At 45.0% G+C, this 17050-nt stretch overlaps 1 protein-coding gene across 1 annotated transcript in view; it reads left to right on the top strand.

Moving 5' to 3' along the window:
- LOC126291485 (transcription factor SPT20 homolog) overlaps positions 1-14717 on the top strand; it is a 41973-nt gene extending 27256 nt beyond the window's left edge. Inside the window, exons 6-7 of the mRNA XM_049984994.1 lie at positions 8687-8990; positions 14439-14717. Of these exons, the coding sequence (XP_049840951.1) occupies positions 8687-8986 (300 nt within the window). The 3' untranslated portion in view covers positions 8987-8990; positions 14439-14717. The remainder of the gene's footprint in view (positions 1-8686; positions 8991-14438) is intronic.
- The last annotated feature ends 2333 nt before the right edge of the window (positions 14718-17050 follow it).

Genomic DNA, 17050 nt, shown 5'->3' with positions numbered 1-17050 from the left:
AAATGGCAGCTCATTCTTCACAGAGTGCTGCACTGAGGAGAGATATCGATGTCGGTCAGTGAGGCCTGGTATGAAGTCGGCGTTCCAAAACATCTCAAAGGTGTTCCGTAGCATTCAGGTCAGGACTCCGTGCAGGACAGTTCATTACAGAAATGTTATTGTCACGTAACCACCACGCCACAAAAAAATGGCTCTAAGCACTATGCGACTCACCTTCTGAGGTCATCAGTCGCCTAGAACTTAGAAGTAATTAAACCTAACTTCCTAAGGACATCACAGACATCCATGCCCGAGGCAGGATTCGAACCTGCGACCGTAGCGGCCGCGCGGCTCCAAATTGTAGCGCCTAGAACCGCAGGGACACTACGGCCGGCCACTCCACACCAGGCTGTAAATTATGAACAGGTGCTCGACCGTGTTGAAAGTTGAAGTCGCCATCCCCAAATTACTCACCAACAGTGGAAAGCAAGAAGGTGCTTAAAACGTCAATGTACACCTGTGCTGTGATAGTCCCAAGCAAAATCAGTGGTTCAAAAAGCTCTAAGGACTATGGGACTTAACATCTGAGGTCATCAGTCCCCTAGACTTACAATTATGTGAACCTAACTAACCTAAGGACATCACACACATCCATGCCCGAGGCATGTAGTCTATCAACAAAGGAGGTGGCCTACAAAACACTCGTTCGACCTATACTTGAGTATTACTCATCAGTGTGGGATCCGTACCAAGTCGGGTCGACAGAGGAGATAGAGAAGATCCAAAGAAGAGCGGCGCGTTTCGTCACAGGGTAATTTGGTAAGCGTGATAGCGTTACAGAGATGTTTAGCAAACTCAAGTGGCAGCCTCTGCAACAGAGTCGCTCTGCATCGCGTTATAGCTTGCTGTCCAGGTTTCGAGAGCGTGCGTTTCTGGATGAGGTATCGAATATATTGCTTCCCCCTACTTATACCTCCAAAAGAGATCACGAATGTAAAATTAGAGGGATTCTAGGGCACACGGAGGCTTTCCCGCAGTCATTCTTCCCGCGAAGCATACGTGACTGGAACAGGTAAGGGAGGTAATGACAGTGGCACGTAAAGTGCCCTCCGCCACACCCCGTTGGGTGGCTTGCGCAGTATAAATGTAGATGTAGATGTAGGCACGGTTCGAAACTGCGACCGTAGAAGTCACGTGGTTCCGGACTGAAGCGCCTAGAACCGCTCGGCCACAGCGCCGCCCACACGCAAAACAATAAATGGTGCAAGCCACCTCCATGAAAAACACGACCGCACCATAACACCACCGCCTTTGAATTTTACTGTTGGCGCTACATACGCTGTCAGATGACGTTCACCAGGCATTCGGCATACCCACACCTTGGCAACGGATCACCACATTGTGTACCGTTATTCGTCACTCCATACAACGTTTTTCCACAGTTCAGTCGTACAATGTTTACGCCCTTTACACCAAGCGAGGCGTCGTTTGGCATTTACTGGCGTGATGTGTGGCTTATGAGTGGCCGCTCGACAATGAAATCCAAGTTTTTCTCACCACACTCCTAACTGCCATCCTGATGCAGTTCGGAATTCCTGTGTGATGATCTGGATTGATGTCTGCCTATTACACATTACGACCCTCTTCAACTGTCGGCGGTTCTGTCAGTCAACATACGAGGTCAGCCTGTACGCTCTTGTGCTGTACGTTTCCACTTCATTATTACATCAGAAACTATGGATCTAAGGGTGTTTGGGGCGTGTAAATGTCGCGTACGGGCGTATGACACAAGTGAAACACAATAACCTGACCACGTTCGAAATGCATGAGTTCCGCCTAAAGCCTCATTCTGCTCTCTCACGATGTTTAATTGCTACTGAGGTCACTGATATGGAGTATCTGGCAGATGGCAGCACAATGCACCTAATATGAGAAACATACGTTTTTGGTGATGTCTGGATACTTTTGAACACATACTGTACTTATATAATCGAAGGTCATAATTCATTTTATATTAAAACTGTGTGACAAACTGTGTAGGAGGATTGTGCCTGTAACACCTGCACTCTCCGATTAGAATGCAGTTGGCAGAAAGTCTTTCAATCTGAAATATTTTATACAATATATGTCTATTTTTGGTTGCACAATCATTGTCGAGCAACACTGGCATTTTTCCGGTATGTGATGGGTGGCCCTGCAACTACACGCGTGTCTGGAGATATGAAGAGCTTATTTCAATAGTGGTACAAGTCCATTACCTCCATTTTTCTGTCTATCATGCTTCTGAAATTAATGGTCCAAACAAACAGAAAGAAAGGTTCATCTCTAGCAAGAAGCCATATCCTTCAATATTTCTGGTATCTCAACTCCAGATTTTTCAGCGCTCATTTAACTTTAGGACTCTATATCTCAGAATGAACAAAAATGAACTTGTATCACTATTGAAATAAGCCCTTCATGTTGGTCGGGTCGTAAATATGGTAAATGGTTGCAGTAAAAGCTAAAATGTTGTTGGGAGGAAGAGTTTTATTAAGGATTTGAGCAGTATTAATTAATAAGCAAATGTTAAAATGTTCAAATGAGTGTGAATTCCTAAGGTACCGAACTGCTGTGGTCATTGGTCCATAGACTTATACATTACTTAAACTAAATTATGCTAAGAACAACAAAAAGAATCATCCATGCACGAGAGAGGCCTCGAACCTCTATCGGGTGGGGTCGCGCCATCTTTGATATGGCGCCTCTAACCACGCGGCCATTACGTGTGACAATTAATAATCACATGAACAGCCAAAGACACTGATACACCTGAGCCCCCGTGAGCACTGAGCATGCAGAAGTGCCGCAACACCACGTGGTATGAACTCGACTAATGTCTGAAGTAGTGTTGGAGGGAACTGACACCATGAATCATGAACGGCTGTCCATAAGTCCGTAAGAGTACGAGGGAGTGGAAATATCTTCTAAGCAGCACGTTGCAAGGCATCCCAGATATGCTGAATAATGTTCATATCTGTGGCGTTTGGGGCTAGTGGAAGTGTTTAAACTCAGAAGAGGCTACGCGGAGCCACTGTGTAGGAACTCTAGACCTGTGGGGTGTCGCATTGCCCTGCTGGGATTACCCAAGTCCTTCGGAATGCACAATGGGCACGAATGAATGCAACTGATCAGACAGGATGCTTACTGACGTTTCACCTATCAGAGTCGTATCTAGACGTATGAGGGCTCCCATATCCGTCCAACTACACATGCCCCACACCATTACAGAATCCCCACCACCTCGAACAGTCCACTGCTGACATGCAGTGTTCATGGGATCTCCATACCCATACACGCCCACCTGCTCGATGAAATTTGAAACGAGACTCGTCCGAGCAGGCAACATGTTTCCAGTCATCAATGTCGGTGCTGGCGGGCTAGGCGACGCGTAAAGCTTTGTGTCGTGCAGTCATGAAAGATACGCCAGTTGGCTTTCGGCTCAGAAATCCCATATCGATGATGTTTTGTTGAATGGTTCGTACGCTGGCTCTCGTTGATGTTCCAGCATTGAAATCTGCAGCATTTTGTGGAAAGGTTACACTTCCGCCACGTTGAACGATTCTCTTCAGTCGTCGTCCTTGCAGGTTTTTTTTCCGGAAGCAGCCTAGATTTGATGTTTTATCGGATTCCTGATACTTACGGTACTCTCGTGAAATGTCCTTAATGGAAAATCCGCACTTCATCGCTATCTTGGAGAATCTATGTGCCACCATTCGTGCGTCAACTGTAACACCAAACTCACTTAAATCTTGACTACTTGCCATTGTAGCAGCAGTAACCGATCTAATAACTGCACCAGACACTTGTCTTACAAAGGCGTTGCCGACAGCAGTGACGTATTCTACCTGTTTACATGTCTCTGTGTTTGAATACGCATGCCTATTCCAGTTTCTTGGTTTCTTCGGTGTGCAACTTGAGCTGAAAGAGTGAGCGTTAGTTTTTATAGAGTGAGTACAATTGAAGTTACTGATTAGAAATTATATAACTTAACGACCAATGCAATATGGTAGTAACAATCGAAACTTGTACGAATGAATGAATTAAATAAATAGTGACTTCTCCAGAATGACAAATTGTCAGCGTAGTTTACAGTAGTCTCAGTGTGGAATTCATAGTTACGAAGATTCATTCCGGGGAAGAAATAAATTAAGTTTTATTGTGATTAATGACAGATCCCGATGGCTATTAACTACAGATACCTCACGAACAGTACGTAGACATTTGATTTTTGTGTTGAAATTGAGCTGTTGTAGTCATCTTCCTTAAAAGTCCGATCACGGAACAATTAAACATACAGTAATAGACCAGTATGTAAAACTAAAAAGGGAGAGCAAAACTTTGCTTTTCTCCAGTGTGGTTCTCTCACCTGAGCTGTCTAGGCACAGGTCATGGACCTGTCCTCCCAGCTTACATACTGCCTGTACCTCTCACCTGTTTCCAGGTTTCACGTAATCTCCCTTTAAAAGGATATGAGCGTATGGCGCAGTTGGCTGGCAGGCTCCAACCGGGAAGTGCGGCCGCCGAGTACAGATCTTATTTCAGTTGATGCCACGTTTGGCGACTTGCGTGCCGGGGAGGAGGATGAAATGATGATAAGGACAAGGGAACACTCAGTCCACGAATGGAGAAAAATCTCCAACTCAGCCGGGAATCGAAGCCGGGTCTGCTGCAGGGGAGGCAAGCACGTATCCACTCAACTATCCTCCTTCATTTGTTACTAGACAAGCAGTCATGTGAGGAGACTTGGTTGTGGTTGTTGTTGTGTTCAGTCCAGACACTGGTTTGTTGCAGCTCTCCATGCTACTCTATCCAGTGCTAGCTTCTTCATATCCCAGGACCTACTGCAACCCACATCCTTCTGAATCTGCTTAGTGTAATCATCTCTTGGTCTCCCTCTATGATTTTTACCATCCACGCTGCCCTCTAGTACTAAATTGGCGATCCCTTGATGCCTCAGAACATGTCGTACCAACCGATCCCTTCTTCTAGTCTAGTTGTGCCACAAACTCCTCTTCTCCCCAATTCTATTCAATAACTCCTCATTAGTTATGTGATCTACCCATCTAATCTTCAGCATTCTTCTGTAGCACGACATTTCGAAAGCTTCTATTCTCTTCTTGTCTAAACCATTTATCGTCCACATTTTACTTCCATACATGGCTACACTCCATATAAATACTTTCAGAAACGACTTCCTGACACTTAAATCTATACTCAATGTTAACAAATTTCTCTTCTTCAGAAACGCTTTCCTTGCCATTCCCAGTCTACATTTTATATTCGCTCTACTTCGACCATCATCAGTTATTTTGCTCCCAAATAGCAACACTCCTTTACTACTTTAAGTGCCTCATTTCCTAATCTAATACACACAGCATCACCCGACTTAATTCGACTACATTCCATTATCCTCGTTTTGCTTTTGTTGATGTTCATCTTATACCGTCCTTTCAAGACACTGTCCATTCCGTTCAACTGTTCTTCCAAGTCCTTTGCTGTCTCTGAGAGAATTACAATGTCATCGGCGAACCTCAAAGTTTTTATTTCTTCTCCATGGATTTTAATACCTACTCAGAATTTTTCTTTTGTTTCCCTTACTGCTTGCTCAATATACAGATTGAATAACATCGGGGAAAGGCTGCAACCCTGTCTTACTTCCTTCCCAACCACTGCTTCCCTTTCACACCCCTCGACTCTTATAACTGCCATCTGCTTTCTCTACAAATTGTAAATACCCTTCCGCTCTCTGTATTTTACCCCTGCCACCTTCAGAATTTGAAAGAGAGTATTCCAATCAACATTTTCAGAAGCTTTCTCTAAGTCTACAAATGCTAGAAACGTTGGTTTGCCTTTCCTTAATATTTCTTCTAAGGTAAGTCGTAGGGTCAGTATTGTCTCACGTGTTCCAACATTTCTATGGAATCCAAACTGATCTTCTCCGAGGTCGGCTTCTATCAGTTTTTCCATTCGTCTCAAAAGAGTTCGCTTTAGTATTTTGCAGCTGTGACTTATTAAACTGATAGTTCGGAGACTGGGCTAGATTTGAGAGAGAGGCTGGTGGTACCCACGTTGTGGAGGTGGTTCATACATTCTTTACCTTGGTCACAAAGGCAATAACCAAATCTTGTGTTACAATTTAGATCATTGGCTAATCGACAGTTTTAATTTCTTACAAATGACCAATGTATACTTTCTAAAAGTGAAGCAACTTTTTTATTTTATTTGTATATAAGAAACTATCTTTGCGCCCGCCGCTTCTCTCGCATTGACAGTATCGTCTGCACAGATCTTTTTGTTTCCCTTTAATCGAATTATTGTGTTTTTCACAAACTTCAATTCTTCTAAACTTCGGACATTAATTAACACTATAGAAGCATTTCCGAAAATAAATCCAACCAAAACGCAATTTTGGCAACCAGAGTCGATGGTTTTTGTTATTTCTACCTTTTTAGTTCTTGTGGTGATATTTCCATAGAAACTTTCATCCCCCAACCCTTATTTCCTCGAAAGTCAAATACAAATTGTCACAGATTTAGCTTTAAAAATATTTTAATATAAAGAAATAGTTGATGAAAACTTTCATCCTCTATTATTTCACCCCCTCAGTGGATTAATTTTCAAAATTACTGAAATTCGTATTTTTTTATAGCTAAAAGAGCGGTCAAATAGCAGTTTTCATAGATGTAGATTTAAAAATGCCTTTTTAAGACCGTAATAAATACTCAATTTCAAAGAACACTTTCAGCTATTATTTGACCTCCTTAGTGGCTGAACTCCAAAAGTGCTGAACCAAGTGTTTCTTTTTTATTTCTGACTGCGAAACCTAATACCAGTTTTCGATCTTCTGACTCCAAAATTACCTGAGCAGCGCCATATTTTGAAAAATCTTCTAATCCCTACTTCAGCCCCTCTGGGGTAAAATTTCGAAGTCGCTTACTAAACGATGCCTGTAGTATGAGATCAACACCCTCTCCAAATTTCTCGTTTCTGTCCTTAGCGGTCTTGGGTGGACGATGAGGAGTCTGTTAGGACAGCCTTTTATATTTCTCTGTACACGGAAGGCAATATTCTGACTGGCCGGCCGCTGTGGCCGAGCGGTTCTAGGTGCTTCAGTCCGGAAACACACGGCTGCTACGGTCACAGGTTCGAATCCTTAGATGTCCTTAGGTTAGTTAGGTTTAAGTAGTTCTAAGTCTACGAGACTGATAACGTCAGATGTAAGTCCCATACTGCTTGGAGCCATTTGAACCATTTTATATACCCGCTTCGGAGTCGCGCTATGTTGAACCATTTTGAACCGACCGACTAACCCATCATCGCCGAGCCCAAACCGCTAAGGATAGAAACTAGAAATATGTAGAGGGTGTTGATCTCATACTACAGGGATCGTTTTGTAAGCGACTTCGAAATTTTACCCCAGAGGGGCTGAAGTAGGGGATTAGAAGATTTTTAAAAGTATGACGCTGTTAAGGTAAAATTCAAGTCAGACTTAAAAAAACTGGTATTTAGTTTCGCAGTCAGAAGCGTATCACCCGGCGTGATCGTATGGGGTGCCATTGATTACACATCTCGGTCACCTCTTGTTGGCACTGACGACATTTTGAACAGTGGACGTTACATTTCAGATGTGTTACGACCCGTGGCTCCAACATTCATTCGATCCTTGCAAAACCCTACATTTCAGCTGGATAATGAACGACCTCATGTTGCAGGTCCTGTACGGGCCTTTCTGGATACAGACAATGTTCGACTGTTGCCCTGGCCAGCACATTCTCCAGATCTCCCACCAACTGTAAACGTCTGGTCAATGATGGCCGAGCAACAGGCTTGTCACAGTACGCCAGTCACTACTGTTGATAAACTGTGGTATCGTGTTAAAGCTGCATGGGCAGCTGTACCTGTACACGCCATCCAAGTTCTGTTTGACTCAATGCCCAAGCTTATCAAGGCCGTTATTACGGCCAGAGGTGGTTGTTCTGGGTACTGATTTGTCAGGAACTATGCTGTGGTGTCACCGCCAGACACCACACTTGCTAGGTGGTAACCTTTAAATCGGCCGCGGTCCGGTAGTATATGTCGGCCCCGCGGGTCGCCACTATCAGTGATTGTAGACCGAGAGCCGCCACACGGCAGGTCTAGAGAGACTTCCTAGCACTCGTCCCAGTTGTACAGCCGACTTTGCTAGCAATGTTTCACTGACAAAATACGCTCTAATTTGCCGAGAAGATAGTTTAGCATAGCCTTCAGCCACGTCATTTGCTACGACCTAGCAAGGCGCCAGTATCAGTTACTATTGATACTGTGAATCATGTAATGTCAAGAGCGACGTTCACCATTAATGAATTAAAGTTAAGTATTCCACCAGCTACGTCCTTGTTTCTAAATTCTAATTTCCTTTTCCTGTTCCAGACTTCACGCCAGCCTACGTGAGCTAAGTTGCGTGCCTTTCGGACTCCTCTAGTAACACGGTGTTGGTCCCTATGAATACCCGTTTATCATGTGTATTTCTTCTTGGTGTAGCAATTGTAATGGCCAGTAGTGTATGAATATAAGTACTTTTGCTCTTTTTTTGTGAGGAGTTTCTGACCCCTCGAATCCATGCCTGGCCTGATCGGAGTTTCAAGTTCCAGCAGAGCGACTGACCTGTGGCACTGTGCGTGTGTTGCAGCCGCTGCTCATGTACATCCCGGACGCCGCCGCCGGGCTGAGCTACCAGCCCGCCGCCGCAGCAGCTGCTGCTCCGGCAGCTGGCGCGGTCCCTCAGGGCCGCGGCGTCCAGATCTACCAGTCGCCGTACCTGGCGCAGATCCAGAGCAACCTGCAGTCGCAGGCGCAGCAGCAGCTGGCGGCCTACCTGCAGCAGACGCTGAGCCCGGCGCAGCAGCTGCTGCAGCAGGTGCACCAGCCACAGGGCGCGCAGCAGCTGCAGCAGCAGGCCCACCCACAGGCCGTCCAGATCAAGGGCTGACAAGGTGCGTCACCACTCTGCACCGGGCTGGTGCATCAAGTCTGACTACAGAGCAGCCTGTACTCAGTCTACATCTAGCTCCAAAAGCAACCTATTTTTCTATGGGGGAGGGTACTTCTGTTACCTTTGTAATCACCTCTTCCCTGTTCCATTAATGGATCTCACAAGGGATGAATGAGTATCTGGTAGCATCAGTATGAGCTCTAACTTCACTGATTTTCTCGTTGTTACCGTTTCGTTAAATGTAAGCTATGAGATCAAAAGCATCAGGACACCTGGCTCAAAATTACTTAAAAGTTCCTGGCGCCCTCCATCGGTAATGCTCGAATTCAATATGGGGTTGGTCCACCCTTAGCCTCGATGACAGCTTCCACACTTGCAGGCATACGTTCAGTCACTTTCCCGCCAAAGGCAATGATTCCGAGTCTCGGTCCGGCAGACAGTTTTAATGTGCCAGGAAGTTTCATATCTGCGCACATCCGCTGCAGAGTGAAAATCTCATTCTGCATACGTTCAATCAGATGTTGGGGAATGGCAGCCCATTCTTCACGAAGTGCTGCACTGAGGAGACGTATCGAATTCGGTCAGTGAGTTCTGGTACGAAGTCGACGTTCCAAAACATCCCAATGGTGTTCTATAGGATTTACGTCAGGACTGTGCAGTCCAGTCCATTACAGGGATATTATTAGCGTGTAACCACTCCGCCATCGGCCGTGAACTCTCAACAGATGCTCGATCGTGTTGAAAGATGGAATCGCCATCCCCGAATTCCTCTTCAACAGTGGGAAGCAAGAAGGTGCTTAAAACGTCAATGCAGGCCTGTGCTCTGATAGGGCCACGCAAAACCACAAGGGGTGCAAGCCCCATACACGAAAAACGCGACCAAACTATAACACCACCGCCTCCGAATTCTACTGTTGGCACTACACACGCTGGCAGATGACGTTCACCGGGCACATGCCATACCCACACCCAGACTGCGGATAGCCACATTGTGTACCGTGATTCGTCACTCCACACAACGTTTTTCCACTGTTCAATCGTACAATTTTTACGCTCCTTACACCAAGCGAGGCGTCGTTTGGCATTTACTGGTGTGATACGTGGCTTATGAGCAGCCGCTCGACAAATAAATACAAGTTTTCTCTCCTCAGGCCTAACTGTCATAGTACTTGCAGTGCATTCTGATGCAGTTTGCAATTCCTGTGTGATGGTCTGGATAGATGTCTTCCTGTTACACATTACGACCCTCTTCAACTGTCGGCAGTCTCTGTCAGTCAACAGACAATGTCGGCCTGTACGTTTGTGTGCTGTATGTTTCCCATCACGTTTCCATTTCACTACTGTATCAAAAACAGTGCACCTAGGGATGCTTAGGAGTGTGGAAATCTCGCGTACAGACGTATGACACAAGTGACACCCAATCACCTGACCATGTTCAAAGTCTGTGGGTTCCGCGTAGCTCCCCATTCTGCTCTCTCACGATGTCTAATGACTACTGACGTCGCTGATATGGAGTACCAGGCAGTAGACAGCAGCGCAATGCGCCTAATATGAAAAACGTACTTTTTGGCAATGTGCGGATACTTTTGCTCACACAGTGTATACAGGAGGAAATAATACACGGTGTATCAAATGAATTACCCGATTTAAAAAAAGAATCATAATTATTATGTCATTTGAGATATGTCCGTGAACAACATAGTGTTGGAAAAAACAAACTCTCGAGCTTTACATAGTTCCCACTAGGTAGCAACAGTGTTCCCCCATTTCAGTTCTAGTAAAAATGCGTTCAATGTTTCTCGCAGTACGGGTCAGTAATAGCTGTCCAACGTGACTTTCGTACTAAGTATGGTGTGGATCCTCCTACAACACGGAGCATTAGACGATGGCGTGAACAATTCCGAGAAAAGGTTGTTTGTGCAAAGGCAATCGCCTGCCGTCCCCGGGTGTCTGACACATACGTCCAATGCATATGCTGTTGTTTCACGAGGAGTCCACAGAAATCCGTTCGCCGTTTAACTCGATAGCTCAGCGTGCCCCCAATGTCCGTGTTGCGTCGACGTTTACACATGAAACCATATAAAATTCAGCAACTGTAAGCTCTTCGTGAAGGTGGCAAACAATAGCGTGTGGGGTTCTGTAATTTCGTTCTCGGCAAGATGGAGGATGACGAGGCAACATTCCATTTAAATGGAAAGATGAACCGTCATAATATGAGAATACTGAGAATACCACATGAATTTGTACAACATGAGAGGGGCTCTCATAAATTTAATGTGTTTTGTCCAGTTTCACGGGAAAAGGTGTTCGGTCCATTTTCTTTGTGGATAACACTACAACAGGAAGCACATATCTCGATATGCTTGAGAACTTTCTATTCCCGCTGTTGGAGACTGATACAAATGACTTCATTTACCAAGAGGATGGGGCACCATTACACTGGAAATTTTTAACTCATAGGATTACTGGACGGTGGATCGGTCGCAATGGATTCAACCTTCCATTACTGACCCCCAAGGTCACTTAACCCGACAGTGTGTGATTATTTCTTGTGGGGCCTTATGGAAGTCTCTACTGATGTGGCTCCGTTACCAACAACAATTAATGCTCTGAGGCATGACATAACAGCAGCTGTGGAAGTTGTAACTCAAGACATGCTCGCTGCAGTCTGGGAACAACTTCAATACCGCATTGACATACGCCATGCACACCAAGGAGGACATACTGCACACCTGTGAATAGATATGTAAAAAACTTTTTGAATTTCCCGTTCATCAAACAGCAAAATTCATTGTATATGTTTATTAGTTACAAAAATATAGACGTGCCAAACTCTCCGGGATCTACAACACCTCTCCTGTAGCGTCTGCCACTCCAACGAGAGCGTTTTGAGCCACTTCTTTCTTGGAGGCACTGCGTGTCTTTCAGATTCTCCCAATGAATCCCACTCTGGCATCTGATTACCCTACTATTTGTTTTACGTTCTACTTTACGTCGCTCTGCATGTTCAGTCGAAGGAATCTTACTTTACTTAATTTTTGTCCACTGACTTTTGGCCAATAGTGTAATCAAACAGTAGTACATCTCTTCACTTATTCAAGTGCAGTAAATTACATTTGTCTTCGTTTAGTACCAGTCACTGATCCTCTATAGGACTTTCTGCTGCCACCTTCTTATAGACAACTACATTATCTGCAAAGGTCCTGACCGAGCATACGACGATATCTATTGCAAAAGGTACCGGCCTTCTATGATACATCAAGAAATTACTCTGCCCCTAAGCTATTGCAGGAGATGAGCTTCATATGAATGTTGGGGCCAGAATATCCATCCTGAGTACATTCATATTCTTCAGTAAGGCGCTGAAAGTCACGCTGGTGATAGCGTAGCAGCTACGCTATCGATGCTCTGATGTTCATACAGCCCTGGCGTGTAAGTTTACTAATGTACGAGTTCCTCAGCAACGGTACATTACCACGAGAACCACAAGACACCTCAATTCTTCCACTCCATTTAACCCTAACAGTCGTCAGGAATTTCAAAACGTTTGAAACGGAAAACTATTCCTGGTAATGGAATATGACGATGAAATACGAATTTCATTCTTCATTTAGTAGCAGGTGCAGACTATTTCGGCAATGGTGGTGGTTAGTGTTTAACGTCCCGTCGACAACGAGGTCATTAGAGACGGAGCGCAAGCTCGGTGTAGGGAAGGATTGGGAAGGAAATCGGCCGTGCCCTTTCAAAGGAACCATCCCGGCATTTGCCTGAAACAATTTAGGGAAATCACGGAAAACCTAAATCAGGATGGCCGGAGACGGGATTGAACCGTCGTCCTCCCGAATGCGAGTCCAGTGTGCTAACCACTGCGCCACCTCGCTCGGTATTTCGGCAATGGATTGACTTGTTGTGTCACTGGCAACTATGCTAGTCTGTTGGTTGTGATAGAAGAGCTCACAAAACTTTAGTGGCCCAGTGGTTTATGGCAAGGTTCACAATAAATTTCATTACTCTGTACCACGAACGTCACTGGCTTCGGATATGAAAGAATGAGCCACCTCTTTGTGGATGTCAGGCACGATCATATAAAAACTTTAAACTTTTAGAATGGTGAAAGATTCATTTATATATAATGGCCAGCGTTTTCACTTTCACTTCCGCCTACTATTAAATATACTGAAGAGGCAAAGAAACTGGTACACCTGCCTAATATCGTGTAGGGTCCCAGCGAGCACGCGGAAGTACCGCAGTACGACGTGGCATGGACTCGAATAATGTCTGAAGTAGGGCTGGAGGGAACTGACACCATGAATCCTGCAGGGCTGTCCATAAATCCGTAAGAGTATGACAGGATGAAGATCTCTTCAGAACAGCACTTTGCAAAGAATCACAGATATGCTCAAAAATGTCCTTGTCTGGGGAGTTTGGTGGCTAGCGGAAGTGTTTAAACTCCAGAAGAGTGCTCCTGTAGCCACTTTGTAGCAATTCTGGACGTGTGGAGTGTCGCGTTGTCGTGCTGGAATTGCCGAAGTCCGTCGGAATGTACAATGGACCTAATGGCTCTAGGTGATCAGGCAGGATGCTTACGTACGTGTCACCTGTGAGAGTCGTATCTAGAAACATCACAGGCCTCATATCACTCAACTGCATAGACTCCACGCTACTACAAAGCCTCCACCAGCTTGAACAGTCCCATGATGACATGAGAGTCGATGGATTCATGAGGTTGTCTCCATACCTATACATTTGAAACGAAACTCGTCCGACAATTCAACATGTTTCCAGTCATCAAAGGTCCAATGTCGGAGTTGACGGGCCAAGGCGATGTGTAAATCTTTGTCTAGTGCAGTCATATGGGGGCACACGAGGGGGCCTTCGGCTCCCAAAACATATATCCATGATGTTTCTTTGAACGGTTCGCACGATGACACTTGTTGATGACCCAGCATTGAAATCTGTAGCAATTTGAGAAAAGGTTACACTTCTGTTACGTTGAACGATTCTCTTCAGTCGTCGTTGGTCCCTTTCTTGCGGGATCTTTCTCCGGGCGCAGTGATGTCGGAAATTTGATGTTTTACCGGATTCCCGACATTCACGGTACACTCGTGAAACGGCCGTACCGGAAAATCCACACTTCATCGCTACCTCGGAGATGCTGTATCCCATGCCTCGTCCGCCGACTATAACACCACGTTCAAACTCTCTTAAATCTTGATAACCTGCCACTGTAGCAGCAGTAACCGATCTGACAACTCCGCCAGACACTTGTTGTCGTATATAACCGTTGCCAACCGCAGCGCCATATTCTTCCTGTTTACATATCTCTCTATTTGAATAGCCATGCCTATAACAATTTCTTTGGCGCTTCAGTGTATGACAAATGGCTTTCTGTAATTTTTTATGTTTAAAAAGCGAAATACCAGCACTAAGACGTAATTTTCTATTGCAGATCGACGACGTGACCTAGCAGAATTTGCGGGGTCCAACATCGTTGAAGACTAACGTCGCGGCATTAATGCAACCGTATCACTTTCATTTTTCATCATCGTCACGGGTTCGTCACCATCGCATTCTGCATAGTCAGCCATTATACCTTTCGGCTCTTCGCGGATCAACATAGCGGTGTTGTAAATAGATAAACGTCCATGTACATCTTTGTTTAGTTTCTATACACTGTGTGTATGTATCTTTAGCTAAAATAAAACCGTTTTGTAGTGAAACTGTATAATTCTGTAGCGTGAGTGTGTATTTATTTCCTGTATTCCACACCGATTCCAAGTACGGACATCCACTTGTGCTTCTGTTGACTTAGAAGCTCTTTGACAGAATCGCCTAACCACTTACCAGTTGTGCTACAAACGCGAAATTTAACCGACCGGAAGAAGATGCTGTGATATGCAAATCATTAGCTTTTCAGAGCATTCACATAAGGATGGCGTCGGCGGAGACACCTACAACGTGCTGACATGAGGAAAGTTTCCAATCGATTACTCATACAGACACAGCAGTTGACCGGCGTTGCCTGGTGAAACGTTGTTGTGATGCCTCGTGTAAGGAGGAGAAATGCGTACCATCACGTTTCCGACTTTGATAGAGGTCGGATTGTAGCCTGTCGCGATTGCGGTTTATCGTATCGCGTCATTGCTGCTCTCGTTGGCCGAGATCCAACGACTGTAAGCAGAATATGGAATCGGTGGGTTCACGAGGGTAATACGGAACGCTATTATGGTTGGTTGGTTTGGGGAAGGAGACCAGACAGCGAGGTCATCGGTCTCATCGGGTTAGGGAAGGACGGGGAAGGAAGACGGCTGTACCCTTTCAGAGGAACCATCCCGGCATTTGCCTGGAGCGATTTAGGGAAATCACGGAAAACCTAAATCAGGATGGCCGGACGCGCGCTATAATGGATCCGAACGGCCTCGTATCACTAGCAGCCTAGATGACAGGCATCTTATCCGCATGGCTGTACCGGATCGTGCAGCCACGTCTCGATCACTGAGTCAACAGATGGGGACGTTTGCAAGACAACAACCATCTGCACGAACAGTTCGACGACGTTTGCAGCAGCATGAACTATCGCCTCAGAGACCATGGCTGCGGTTATCCTTGACGCTGCATCACAGACAGGAGCGCCTGCGATGGTGTAGTCAACGACGAACCTGGGTGCACGAATGGCAAAACGTCATTTTTTCGGATGAACCCAGGTTGTGTTTACAGTATCATGATTGCCACATCCGTGTTTGGCGACATCGCGGTGAACGCACATTGGAAGCGTGTATTCGTCATCGCTATACTGGCGTATCACCCGGCGTGATGGTATAGGGTGCCTTTGGTTACACGTCTCGGTCACCTCTTGTTCGCATTCACGGCACTTTGGACGTTACATTTGGACGTTACATTTAAGATGTTTTCGACCCCTGCGAAACCCTACATTCCAGCAGGATAATACACGACCGTATGTTGCAGGTCCTGTGTGGGTCTTTCTGGATACAGTAAATGTTCGAGTGCTGCCCTGGCCAGCACATTCTCCAGATCTCTCACCAATTGAAAACGTCTGGTCAATGGTGGCTGAGCAACTTGCTCGTCACAATACGCCAGTCACTACTCTTCATGAACTGTGGTATCGTGTTGAAGCTGCATGGGCGGCTGTACCTGTACACGCCATCCAAGCTCTGTTTGACTCAACGCCCAGGCGTATCAAGGCCGTTATTACGGGTACTGATTTCTCAGGAACTATGCACCCAAATTGCGTGAAAATTTAATCACATGAAAATGTAATCACATGTCAGTTCTAGTATAATATATTTGTCCAATGAATACTCGTTTAACATCTGCATTTCTTCTTGGTGTAGCAATTTTAATGGCCAGTGCTGACTGTGCAATGACTTGAAAAATGTATTTTTCGATATAAACTGCGCAGTTTTTTTTGCATAGTAATCGTCATAGAAACATTTGAAACATAGCCTAAATTCCAATTCACTATGGAAGAAATAAGGCAGATAACTATTTACTCCAAGGAAGGACTGATAAGTAAAACGATACTCAAGCAAAGTGAGGAATCGATTTAGTGAATGCAATAACCTGGACTTAAAAAATTAGACGGTAAAAACAAAGGAAATAATATCGAAATTATTACATATAATTAATTAAAAACGCACGAACAACGATTTCAAGTGGAAAAATTATTAGAAATAATTCAAAAGCCGAGATCGCTTGAATACTGTTTAGTGGATAACCGGTTTCAAGACACGAAAGGTGCCATAATCGGATCTTGCCTTTTGAATTATTTCTACAACAGGGTGTTCGCCCCACTACGCAGTATGTGTTCACTGGAAAAAGAATTACTGGAAGAAGAATGAGAGCAAATGAAGAAGTTGATATTATGATCAAAGTGACACGGTAATTTTTTTAAAAAATCTTATGGGACTTAACTGCTAAGGTCATCAGTCCCTAACCTTACACACTGCTTAACCCAAATTATCCTAAGGACAAACACACACACCCATGCCCAAGGGAAGACTCGAACCTCCGCCGGGATCAGCCGCACAGTCCATGACTGCA

Source organism: Schistocerca gregaria, chromosome 9 (genome assembly GCF_023897955.1).
Source record: "Schistocerca gregaria isolate iqSchGreg1 chromosome 9, iqSchGreg1.2, whole genome shotgun sequence".
NCBI lineage: Eukaryota > Metazoa > Arthropoda > Insecta > Orthoptera > Acrididae > Schistocerca > Schistocerca gregaria.
The sequence above is the reverse complement of the archived record's forward strand: the minus strand, read 5'-3'. Positions and strand labels throughout refer to the sequence as shown.